Source organism: Scylla paramamosain, chromosome 26, assembly GCF_035594125.1.
Source record: "Scylla paramamosain isolate STU-SP2022 chromosome 26, ASM3559412v1, whole genome shotgun sequence".
Lineage (NCBI taxonomy): Eukaryota > Metazoa > Arthropoda > Malacostraca > Decapoda > Portunidae > Scylla > Scylla paramamosain.
Window position 1 is genome coordinate 21,053,602 of NC_087176.1, and position 12,141 is coordinate 21,065,742.

At 42.6% G+C, this 12,141-nt stretch overlaps 1 protein-coding gene across 3 annotated transcripts; it reads right to left on the reverse strand.

The window, feature by feature from the left end:
- Positions 1–2,379: 2,379 nt before the first annotated feature.
- Positions 2,380–11,637, reverse strand: LOC135113816 (putative inactive carboxylesterase 4). Of its 3 annotated transcripts, XM_064029441.1 has the most exons (11): positions 10,898–11,625; positions 10,630–10,782; positions 9,938–10,082; positions 9,663–9,848; positions 9,208–9,401; positions 8,949–9,099; positions 8,646–8,824; positions 7,832–7,970; positions 6,561–6,720; positions 5,786–5,900; positions 2,380–5,323 (listed from the first exon to the last, which is right to left on the reverse strand). In XM_064029441.1, the coding sequence occupies exons 1-11, from the start codon at positions 11,117–11,119 to the stop codon at positions 5,216–5,218; spliced, it is 1,752 nt and encodes a 583-aa protein (XP_063885511.1). In that variant the 5' UTR covers positions 11,120–11,625; the 3' UTR covers positions 2,380–5,215. The 3 variants fall into 3 exon arrangements, with proteins under 3 accessions (XP_063885511.1, XP_063885513.1, XP_063885512.1); XM_064029443.1 differs by lacking the exons at positions 2,380–5,323; positions 6,561–6,720 and having other exon boundaries at positions 7,770–7,970; positions 10,898–11,637; XM_064029442.1 differs by lacking the exons at positions 2,380–5,323; positions 5,786–5,900 and having other exon boundaries at positions 6,581–6,720; positions 7,770–7,970; positions 10,898–11,637.
- Positions 11,638–12,141: the final 504 nt, after the last annotated feature.

The window sequence follows — 12,141 nt, forward strand, 5'->3', positions numbered from 1 at the left end:
GCATGGTTGTTGTCATTATAGTGTCACGCTGCCTTCTGAGTGACCAAGAGAACTTATTTCAAAGCACTTCCACTACTTACAAGAGCCTCTAGTTGAAGCTACAAGGGTTTTTAAGGCTATTTTTACGCTTTTAGTGACAGATTGACATGGTACCTACATTAATAACAGGAGAAACAGTCTTGAGAAGCCGGCTAAGCATCTCTGTGGCCTTTTAGTCGTGGTAAGTGAGCGAAGACTTTCTGAGTACGAGGCCAAGTTGACTCTTTTCTCGCGGAAGACGATCGTGAGTGTCCTTAGTCGCCAGAGCGAGACCAGAGACCCAGCGCTCGATGTTGCCTTTTCGTTTTGTCTCTGCTTCCGACACACTAATTACATTCATCACCACAATAGTTCGTTCCCTTCCGTAGCAGATTAAAGCCGCGATAATAAACAGTGCTGGTTCGAGTCTCTCTCTCTCTCTCTCTCTCTCTCTCTCTCTCTCTCTCTCTCTCTCTCTCTCTCTCTCTCTCTCTCTCTCTCTCTCTCTCTCTCTCTCTCTCTCTCTCTCTCTCTCTCTCTCTCTCTCTCTCTCTCTCTCTCTCTCTCTCTCTCTCTCTCTCTCTCTCTCTCTCTCTCTATATACTCGTGTATATATATATATATATATATATATATATATATATATATATATATATATATATATATATATATATATATATATATATATATATATATATATATATATATGTAGATCTGTTTGAGCATCTCTGAAAGATTTGTCATAATAATTAGAGTTTATGTGCATCGGAATTTATAATCTCTGAGTGCTTCCCGCAGGGATAGTATTTTTTTCTAACTGTCACAGATCAAGTGACCTGAATGCACAGTTCTGGAAACATACACACACACACACACACACACACACACACACACACACACACACACACACACACACACACACACACACACACACACACACACACACACACACACACACACACACACGGATAGCTGCTGTACTGGCTACACGCTTGTGTTTCTGGATTCTCAGTGATAGTTTTTATTTTAAACTTTGCAACACGAGTAGTAACAGCAGCGGCAGCAGCAGCAACAGGAGCCGCCGTTCAACCCAGCCAAACAGCACAGCCACAAAGGCAGAGCCACACAGCACACAGCCGCTCAACCACACACACACACACACACACACACACACACACACACACACACACAGCACAGCACAGCACAGCACAAAGCCACACAACACACATCCACACAGCCATACAACCACACAGCACACAGCCGCGGAGTGCACAGATGCTGGTGGACTGATCCCTGAAGCGGCTGTGTCCTCTCGGAAATTCTAGAGAATATGGCCTCTTGTTTCCAGCTTAACGAGGTCTCTAAATCCTTGTGCAAATAAGGGTTTAGCAGGAGTTCAGGGCGTCTGCAGTGAAAATAGAATTATCTTGTTACGTATTTGAAGCTGCCATCCAATCAGTGGGGAGCAGGTGATGAGGGTTCTTGCTCCGCCCACCAAGGGACGTCATCTCCTCCCACCACTCGCCTTTCGCCTCTATTCCAGGTTCAACGCCCCACTCACTGCGTCGTTTTTGGCAGTTTCCCTAGTGTCGTGGGTTGGCGCCATGTACCAGTCTCCTCCAGTTGTTTCTGTCTTCTACATCTTCCTCAGTGACTCCAATCCTTTGTAGTTCTACCGTAATTCCATCCCTCCACCTCTCTCTTTGTCTTGCCCTCGATCTCTTTCCCCAAACTGTGTCCTGGTGAACTGCTGGTGCCGTGCAGTGTCGCTGTGTACCGTCTCCCACTCTGGATCATCGATGTCAAGTGTCAGTCAGTTACAGTACATATGTTTTAGCATAAACTTGTTCTTGTATTTTGATGGTGTTTTTAGCTTAATATTTTCACCTGCCGAGCAATATGACCTTGTCATCTTGGTGTCAGTCAGTCAGTTAAAATATATTAAGTTTAAGTGAATTTACATGATGTTTTCACGTCACGATTTCTCCTTATACGATGCCTGCAAATTTCTATTTATCGTGCAGAAGGAGAAATACCTATACCCAACACATATTGCTGCAGTGATGCAGCGTGGAGAGAGATATCTTCGTGTGCTGCTGAAAGCTTCGTTCTGAATATATGTGGGTATTGCAGATACCTGGCGGGTCTGTCCCTCCAGCGGGAAATGGAGTATGTGCTAAGCATTCTTACCTGGTTAGTAGTAAGTTGCATGTTGAAAGGAGCCGTATATATTTTTTTCTTTTGCTCTTGCGGTCTCTAGCCAGCCTCTTTAACAGGCATGTATATCACTCCCAGGCAGCTTCATCTAAAAAAAAAATAAACAAATAAAGTAGAAAGCTTTGTGCAGGAATGTGAACGATGTTCTCTGTATATGAAAGCTTTATTAAGAAAGGTTTGTCCGTACATGAAAGTTTTATTAGGAAAAGCTTAATTCCTGACATAATTACGTATTCGGATCGAAGTTGCGTCCTTCTAAGAGAAGAAAGACTACATACACTCTAGGAAAGAAAACAGTATCAATGTTTTTGTCGATGAAAACTTCATATAATGGATGACTATCCTTGACGAGAGAAAGGTCATTGCTGGAGGAAAAAACCCTCAGAAGTTAATTAGTTCCAAAGTTAACGAGAGAGAAAAAAAAAAAGACAAATAGGAAAAGCCAATAAAAATGTTGCAGCCCAGGGAGGCGGCCATGACCACATGACCACCTCGCAGGAAGGGAAGAATCCTGCGGTGCTTCCTTCAGGATAAAGGATGGCGGAGGCTGCAACCTTTTCCACGTAAATTAACCGCCAGCTCGGAGTGGGGAATGTATTTCTCTATTACTTGCATGGTTTTGTTTGAGGTTATACTGTTAGAAGGAGGTTGCGAGCAGTGGTTCGTGGAGGTTAGGTCAGGATGCGAGCAGTACAGGTTAGTGGAGACTAGATGTAGATGTGTTACTTCTCTCTCGTGTTGAGTTAGGTTAGGTAAGGTTAGGTTGCGAGCAGCACTGGTTCGTGGAGACTATAAGCTGGTGTGTTGCTCAGCTGTCAGGTTAGGATGGGTTAGGCTAGATTGTGGGCAGATTCGTGGACACTAGTAGGTGTGTTGCTCCGCCCTCAGTTGGTTTAAGTTAGGCTACGAGAAATACAGCTTCCTGGACACTAAAAACGTGTCGTATTACTCTGCAGATGTTGATGCCACCAAGTTTTAAAACTTTTTTATTTTCTTCTCTTTATTCTTTTTTTTTTTTCTTTGGCCAGAGCATCTCTGACTGACGGCTTCTTGTAGCTTCGCTTATTTTCTTATGTTCTTATATTCTTACATACTTGTGTGTAAATCACATGATTTATTTTTTGGGGGTGTTTTGTTTGCTTATTTTTTTTTCTTTTATTTATCTTTAAATTTATTTGTACTTCTGTTTTTATTTATCTATTTTTTTTTTTTGTCGTATGTATGTATAGTGCTGCCCTCTGATTTTTTTTTTACAATATTCTTGATTTTCTTTCCTTTTATTCTTTTTTTTTTTTTTCCATCTACGTAGGCCCGTGATTTTCCTTTGTTTTGTAAGTGAGCCTTGGTGTGGACTCACTCTCTCTCTCTCTCTCTCTCTCTCTCTCTCTCTCTCTCTCTCTCTCTCTCTCTCTCTCTCTCTCTCTCTCTCTCTCTCTCTCTCTCTCTCTCTCTCTCTCTCTCTCTACACACACACACACACACACACACACACACACACACACACACACAGTAATGTAACTTCACAAAATATCCCTAACGACATTTCCTTTGTCGTTGCTTTTTGATCTTTGTACTTTCCATTGTGATCTCACCTTATTATTTTTATTTTTTTCTTGTGTAGATCCAATTGGCCGCAGCTCTTGTCTCTTGTTTCTTGTCTCAGGCCCTTCTGTGTTTCATTATCTTTTGAGTCTTGAGTGCACGCGCCGTTTCTCATTACTTTTTCCTCCCTTTTTTTTTTGTTGTTGTTTTTCCGCGCCCTTAAGCTTTCTAAGTGCACACAGTGCTCCTCTTAATCCTTGTCTTGTTTTCAGTTCAGCTTTGAGTCTTGTTTTTTTTTTTTTTTTTTTTTTTTTTTTTGAAGGGTGGAATGCGAAGGGAAGAGGGTTGGGTTCCCTCCGCCCCCGCCCAGCTCTGAGGCGGCGCCGGCCCAGGTAAAGGTGACCACTGAGCAAAGGGCGCTTTGATGTTTAATGCACGCCGCGGGAGGACACGTCCTGGGTGTGTTCGCGCGAGGTTTGCTTGGCACTTTTCCACGTGTACCCTTAGTTCCGAGCACGCCGGTACCTCATCAAATGTCACCAGCCTCTTCAAAAACTGTTTCTATATTTCACTTCCGCGCCCACCACTGCCGCCACCTCTGCTTGTTTCGAAGTGACTCTTCACAGCAAATCAACCCATTTTTATAGGAGTAAATCAGACGCAGCAGCGCTTTACACCCTCGACTTTCTTAGTAATCAGATGGTGTTTATCTCCTTAGTTCCTCACAATTCCACCACATCACAACTCGTAAGCCATACAACTCCTCAAAACACTTCATAATCACTCCATCATAACACCTCAGCATTTCTCTAAGCGTGGTAATAATGAAAGTGTTCGGTTTCAAGACAGTTATCCTTAAATTTGATTTTTTTTTTTCTTTACTGACTGGCACCTCAGTGGACGTTTTTTTCGTTTGTTTGCACTGAGTTAGGGCCCATCATATATATATATATATATATATATATATATATATATATATATATATATATATATATATATATATATATATATATATATATATATATATATATATATATATATCCTTCTTCATACGACCTAAATCCCAGTGTATTGCAGGGTCAGCCGCTGGAGTTATCCTTCTCCATCTGTTTCTATCTTCTTGCACTCCCAGCTTGTTCATATCACTTCTTATTACGACTCTCCATCTTATTCTTTTGTCTCCCAACCCTCCTTCTCCCCATAACCTCCACCATCATTGCCCTCCTCACTTGTTCGTCCTCTTCTCTCATTATATATATATATGTATATGTATATATATATATATATATATATATATATATATATATATATATATATATATATATATATATATATATATATATATATATATATATATATATAAAAGTGGTTATATCTAAGTTATGTTGTTAGGTAGGCGGTGCTTGTTACTGTTTGCATTTAGTCAGGAGTTGGTAAATCACAATTCATGACGTGAACTGCGCGTGGCACCCTGAGGCACCTTCACCAGGTGCGGGTGAAGCATCAAATTTTCCTGGATGGGAAGAGAGTTGTGGAACTTGCGTGTCTGTGAAAAGAAAGAACCTGCATGAACCACTTACTGAGGGGGTGAAATGGATAGTGCTTGACAAAGGGTGCGCTCTAGATACTCGGAGCGTGTCATTTATAAAACACAAATAGCGACACTCATAAAGAAAAAAAAATGTAGTTATGTAAATAATTCTGCCACGTCAAAATTTAAATAGAAAATGGACCATGTAATTATCTAATACATAAGGTTTCCAGACACTTCTCTAGTTATGGATAACCCTTCTTGCTCTCTTCTTCCGGAACTGGCACCTTCAGTGGGCCTTTTTTCCTACTTTTTTTTTTTTTTTTTTTTGTAACCCTGAGGTCGGTTACCCCCTCACCCCCTCATCAACATAAGTTCTAAGCGTTCGCCTTACACGCTTATAAGTACACGAATAGAAATATACCAGTGCCTAATACATCTTTCATAGTAAATAATTAAGTAAGCAACATCCCTCACCTCCTTGCGGTCGTCTGGCTTCATGGAGGGCGAGGGCGTGAGGGAGAGGTACTGCAGATTCTCTGGTGTGCTGGCTTCCCACGTGAAGCCCAGAGAGCTATCAGGGGTTGGGTTCCTGGTGAGAAATAACGAAAAATTATAATTATAATGATGAGTAATAAAAGACAGACCACTGTTGGACTGGTGAGTAATACAAAGATTTATTATCATTGCAATGATGAGTGATACAAAAATAAACTATTGCTGCAATGATGAGTAATACAAAAAGTAATTATTGGAGTGTGGTGGTGAGGAATAGCAGGATTAAGCAGATCTTTTTCTCTAACTTTTCAACACCATCAAAACATTGTAGAAATAAAGATCCCCTGCTTAATTCTGTGTTTTCTCACCACTGCCCACCATCACCAACTCACTTGTCTAATCTATGCAGTAAAGAGGTAATTTTTTGCAGTGATATGTAGTACACAGGCAAACTATCGTTGTTGTTGGTGTCACCGTGTCACAGTGAATTGATGGAAGCATTGATAAGTCTTACCTGACATCAGCACTTCCTGAAGAGCCTCTAATGCAGCAATGGTACAATGATAAGTCTTACTTTTATCATCTTATCCTCTAAAACTGTCAGTCTCCTCCACAAAAGGGTCCCACCTTCCATCTCACCCCGCGGCAGCAAAGTTAGTGCACTGATAAGCAATACTTAATCATCTTGCCCACTCTAAAACTCTCAGTCTTCCATAAAGACTTCTGAAATCAGGACCTCCGTCCTCCATCTCACCCCGTGGCAGCAAAGTTGGTCCACAGAGTCGTGATGATGTCCCTGAGGGTGAGGTCGTCGGGCAGCTGTAAGTCCTTGGGGCGCTGTGGGGGTGCTGTTCGTGGCGACAAGAGAGGGCCGCCGCGGAACAAGTAGTACAGATCGTCTACGTGACTCACCCCTGTCAGAATTGACGATCAGAAACCGATTAAAAATTCCTGGAGAAAACCATTTGAGGGAAGAAAACTGGGAGGACGACAGAGAAGGAGATGGAGCGGTGGAATTGCTTTAGAACTGCAAACAATAGCAGTCACAGAGGAAGATTCAAGGGACAGAAACAACAGGATAGGCTCGTACATTGCGCCAACCACTCACTCGAGGGAAACGCCGAACGGAAAAGATAAGAAAAGGAAGATGTGATTCACTCATGTCAGAACAAAAAAAAAAACACAAGAAAGTAAGGAAAGCTGCAAGAAGTTGTCAGGCCTACATGTGGTACTCCCCACATGAAACATACTGCCTACTTCCTTTCAATATCCTCAGCCTCAAATTTGGCCACTCCTCTTTTAAAGCTCCGTAGTGACTCATGGCACACATCACAGTGACTCATGGCACACATCACAGTGACTCATGGCACACATCACAGTGACTCGGACACAGCTGTGTTTTAGTTTTTCAACAAGATTATATCTCAGACCACAAATTATGTATAAATAAATTAAAATGTTAAGTAATGATGAAAAGGGGTGCAGTGCTATTACTAATAAAAATGATGGCAGCGATGAGATGGTGGTGATGGCAATAATGACTGGAATTTGTCGTGATGCAGGGTATTAATAGTATAGGATAAGAGTTATTGGTAGTGGTAGTGGTGATGGTGAGAAGGCTGGTGATAGTTGCTACGTATAGCGGTGGTGGCGACAGCGCTGGTGATAACATCAGGAGTGGTAGTGGCTATGCCAAGCACATTCTGTTTTTATGAGTACTTAAGTCGAGAACCACCCTTGATGTTTATAAAATCTCTGACAGTTATTCATTGCCTTGAAGTGACATAGGGGATATGATGTTACAAGCAAAATTCTTTGTGTCAGTTATCAGGATCTGTTATGTAAGAGTGGCTCCAAACAAGGGCAATAAAAGGGCAGAAAAAAGCCCACTAAGGGTGCCAGTCCCCAGTTATTTTGCCAGTGTTCTTAAAACATCTGCCTAAACATTCGTCACTGAACTGACCGCCTCGTGTCAGTGTTGACGCCGCGGTGCCTCGGGCAGGTTGTGGGCCAGGCATTGCTTACACTTGTTGTCGCAGGAAGGGCAGATCAGTTGGCCGAAGGAGAGCTGGGCGTAGTGCTGCAGCTCGTAGCGGTAAATCTTCCCTGCGTGGTGGGCGGAAATGCGGTCATGAGGCACGGCGAAGTAGTGGTCAGTGAACATCTGTCAAAATTATATATATTAAGACTAGTAAGAACAAAAACTAAGAGTTATTTTTGTTATTTTCAATAATAATAACTATTATTATGTCTTCATCATTTTTTAAATAATATATTATTATTATTTTGATAACTAAAAGAATTAGAACGTTCACACCATCCAACTACTACTACTACTACTACTACTACTACTACTACTACTACTACTACTACTACTACTACTACGAACATGAGATAATAAGGGAAACGGCAAGAATGCATCAGATCAACCCGTGACAGTCCCTGAATGCAACATGCTTGTTCATCTCCACCTATCATCTTCATACGTGAATCTAGTTTTTAATGCTCCCTCCTAATTCATCACTAATCACTAACAACTACGGTTACAAGGCTTTTTCACAGCAGAATGATCACGGAAGAGTTCACCGTACAGAACACCAGCTGGCAGTTCTGTATGTTTAAGATGTAACATAGGCGCGAATTTAAGAATGAACAGTGAAAACACTGCCGGCATCCTCTTGTCTCAAGTGTTAAGGTGTAACATCCCCTCACGTAGAGCCGTGTCTTCTCATCCTTATGTCGTATATGTAAACAAGTAATTCTCACATTGCAAATACATCCAAAGTTTACGGAGCATATGCAGCAAAAAACAGACTTAGGCTCCAGTGTTGGTGCTCACCCTCATGAAGTCGTCAGCGTGCGCCTCGGTGACGTGCGTGGTGCCCAAGTAGTGGAGGTACAGCTGGCGGGCTACAGCCTCCGGGTCCTCACTCCTGCCCTCAAGCTGAAGGGACGCAGGCCCGGCCATGCTAAAATTGTGCTGTAGCTCCTCCAGTAACTGTTTCTTTGCCAATGCAGCTTAAAAAAAAATAAATAAATAAATAAAAATCTTCAAAACAATAGATTTTGAAGGTAATTATTCCCTCAGACATTTCAGTTAGTGAAGCATGATCTTTAACCACGTAAGTTGGGTGATAATTACGCAAGGCGAAAAGAGCCCCGTCGTCTCTGGTAATGCCTGATATGATGTCCACCCGGGTGCTGCGCCCCTCACTTATCAGCAGGGCAGGGTGACGCGGCAGGAAACGGCCGTCCACCCAGGGCGTGAAGGTGAGCGGCAGCACTCCCCATCTCTGTACAAGTTAATGGCCTCAGAACTGTAATTTGAATATATCCACAATTGAATGTTCAAGTTAAATGAGCAAGTAGTCCTGACACCTGGCACAGTGAGTGCCACTCACTCTGGAGCTTTCGTAACGAGGAAAGAGAGCCTTTGCATCCAGCCCCTGCAGGCACAGAAGGAGCGTGTTGCTGCCCTGGTCTGTGGGACACCCAAGGCTGCCGCCCACTTCAATTGCCTCTTTGCGAGGATTATTGTTGATATTCAAGGACGTCAGTGCTGTTCCAGACTGCATGATAGCACGGGAGAAAAGATCTGTCAAAACAATACAACTTGTCTCACTACATGCAAATATGTGAACAAATCGATATACAAGGTTGAAATTATATATATATATATATATATATATATATATATATATATATATATATATATATATATATATATATATATATATATATATATATATATATATATATATATATATATATATATATATATTGTGTGTGTGTGTGTATGTGTGTGTGTATAAACAAAAGTGATGAGAACGAATGTGAAGTCCAAAAGGAGTCCTACCTTGAACTTCCGGGACGAACATGAGGAGGTGGGCGGCGGCGCTGCCGGCACTCTCACCGAAGATGGTGACCCGCATGTTGTCTCCGCCAAAGAGGTGAATGTTGGTCTTCACCCACCGGAGCGCCAGGGTCTGGTCCTTGAGGCCCAGGTTCCCAGGCATCGCCAAGTCCTCGGTAGACAGGAAGCCTGTACAGTGAGAGAGAAGCAGTGAGAAGAGCAGTACACAGGCCGCGCCGCGTGTAAGAGAAGTCACCAGCTCGCCACACACCACCCACCCAGGACACCCAGCCGGTACTGCACCACCACCAGCACGATGTCGTGGTCCAGGAGGACGTGAGGAGGGTACTCCTGGGCACTGCCATGGGTGAACCTTCCTCCGTGAAGCCAAACCATCACCGGGAAGCTAGCGTCTCCATTAATCTGTGGTAAGATTGGTACTATTACACACACACACACACACACACACACACACACACACACACAGAGAGAGAGAGAGAGAGAGAGAGAGAGAGAGAGAGAGAGAGAGAGAGAGAGAGAGAGAGAGAGATGGATGACTAAAAGGAGATGTAAAATATTCCTTACGAAAGATTAAAGTTTTAAATTTTACATTCGTTAGAAAAGCTTAGATTAAGAGGTATAACAAGGACAATTTAAACAAAATCCTTAGTGTTAGTAATCAGGATAGGACTAAAACTAATAAATAAAAAAAAAGGGAAGAAATTGGTTCTCAGATAGAGTGGTAGATGACTGGAATATATGCAGTAATCAGCCTACTAGTACCGAGTCACCTGGGTGCTTTAAAAAAGGATTAGTTAAATTTACTGATCGGGAAGGCAGGTGGACACAGGTTTTAGACAAGGACTGTCACCTAGTACGTGTAGGCCTATTTTCTTCTCCCAGCTTCCCTTATGCTCTTAGGTTAACATGTCACAGATTAAAGCAGTCTCTCCGTGGTTCTCTGCCTCACCTTGGGCACAAACACGTTGAGGTACAGGCAATCCTCCTCACCCAGCACTTCCTTTATTCCGACTCTCTCTGTTGCGGAGAAATACTGGATGCACGGCGGGGCGGGAATGGAGGCTTCCCTCATGGCCCCCCAGTCTGGGAAGGGTTCGGGATCCTGGAAGAAAGGACACACTATCTTCCAGTATTTTCCCACCCTCATTTTACAGTCTCACTCTGATGAAGTCAAGTGCTTTCATTACTCCGCAAATTTTCACCATCTGCCGGCCTACCTTGAATCGCAGCCTCCCCAGTGGTGGCCGAGCGTAGGGAATGCCGTAGAATGACGAAAAGTCTCGGCCCTTCACCGATTCCTCCACAATGCCTGAGACGCGGCCATCCCTGGTATCAACGAATGGCACATCAGCAGCAGTCGCCACCACCACCACCACCACCACCGCCACCACCATCACCACCACCAATAGCGTCGCCAACAGAGCCGCTTCACGCGCCATCCCTCTCTATTCTGCTGCTGTGAGATACAAGCGAGAGGAAGAGTATAGGAACAACTAAAATCAGTATTAGTGGCTTTTTGTTTTGTCTGTATATTTTCTGTTGTGATTTTTTTCAAAACAAAATGTTTCCTCACACCGGGCGACAACACTAAGTCAGGTCTTGTTAAGTCCAGCGTGATTGTCATCAAAACAGGGGTTCACCAGGAATGTCACGTGCCACGTCTTAGTCTTCATACAGATAACTGTAGGAGCTGCATTGTCTCACTAACGCGTTTTTTTTGACAAAACACACATGGTAATTTCATACCAGCCACAAAAGTAAACTCATATTTGTACATCAGTCCACACACACACACACACACACACACACACACACACACACACACACACACACACACACACACAGATAATCGCGCACAAATGCTTCGTTCCTTAACAAAAGAAATATAAGATTATCTGCACTGCGTTGCAGAATTTACAATGCTCCCTCAGTGCTAAGAGTCGGGTTGTTTAGTGTGCGGGCCGGGTGACAGACTGACGCACATGCTCCGTGACGCTCCTTTTATATGAGAGCTTGATCACTCGAGTAGATTTAAAGGAACATGATGAACGAGAGTTGTCAGTTCCCACAGGGCCCGTGAAATTGTGTACTACGGTTAACCTGAGTTGAATCAAGGCTTACAAACTTAACGATTGGAGAAAGTTTGTGGACTCAGTCCTTTCGTGTCAGGTAATCACCTCAGCAAGGCGTCCTGCACAAAGAGACTGTGTGCTGACACGGAAGCCGTATGAACTTCAAGGAAATATTTAATATTTAATGACGAGTGGTGATACTGATGATGATCATATGTGTGTATATGTGTGTGTGTGTGTGTGTGTGTGTGTGTTTGTTGATGACAGTATTGCTATAACAAATAATATTGGTGATGATGATAATAATGGTGATAATAATAATAATAATAATAATGATAATAATAATAATAATAATAATAATAATAATAATAATAATAATAATAATAATA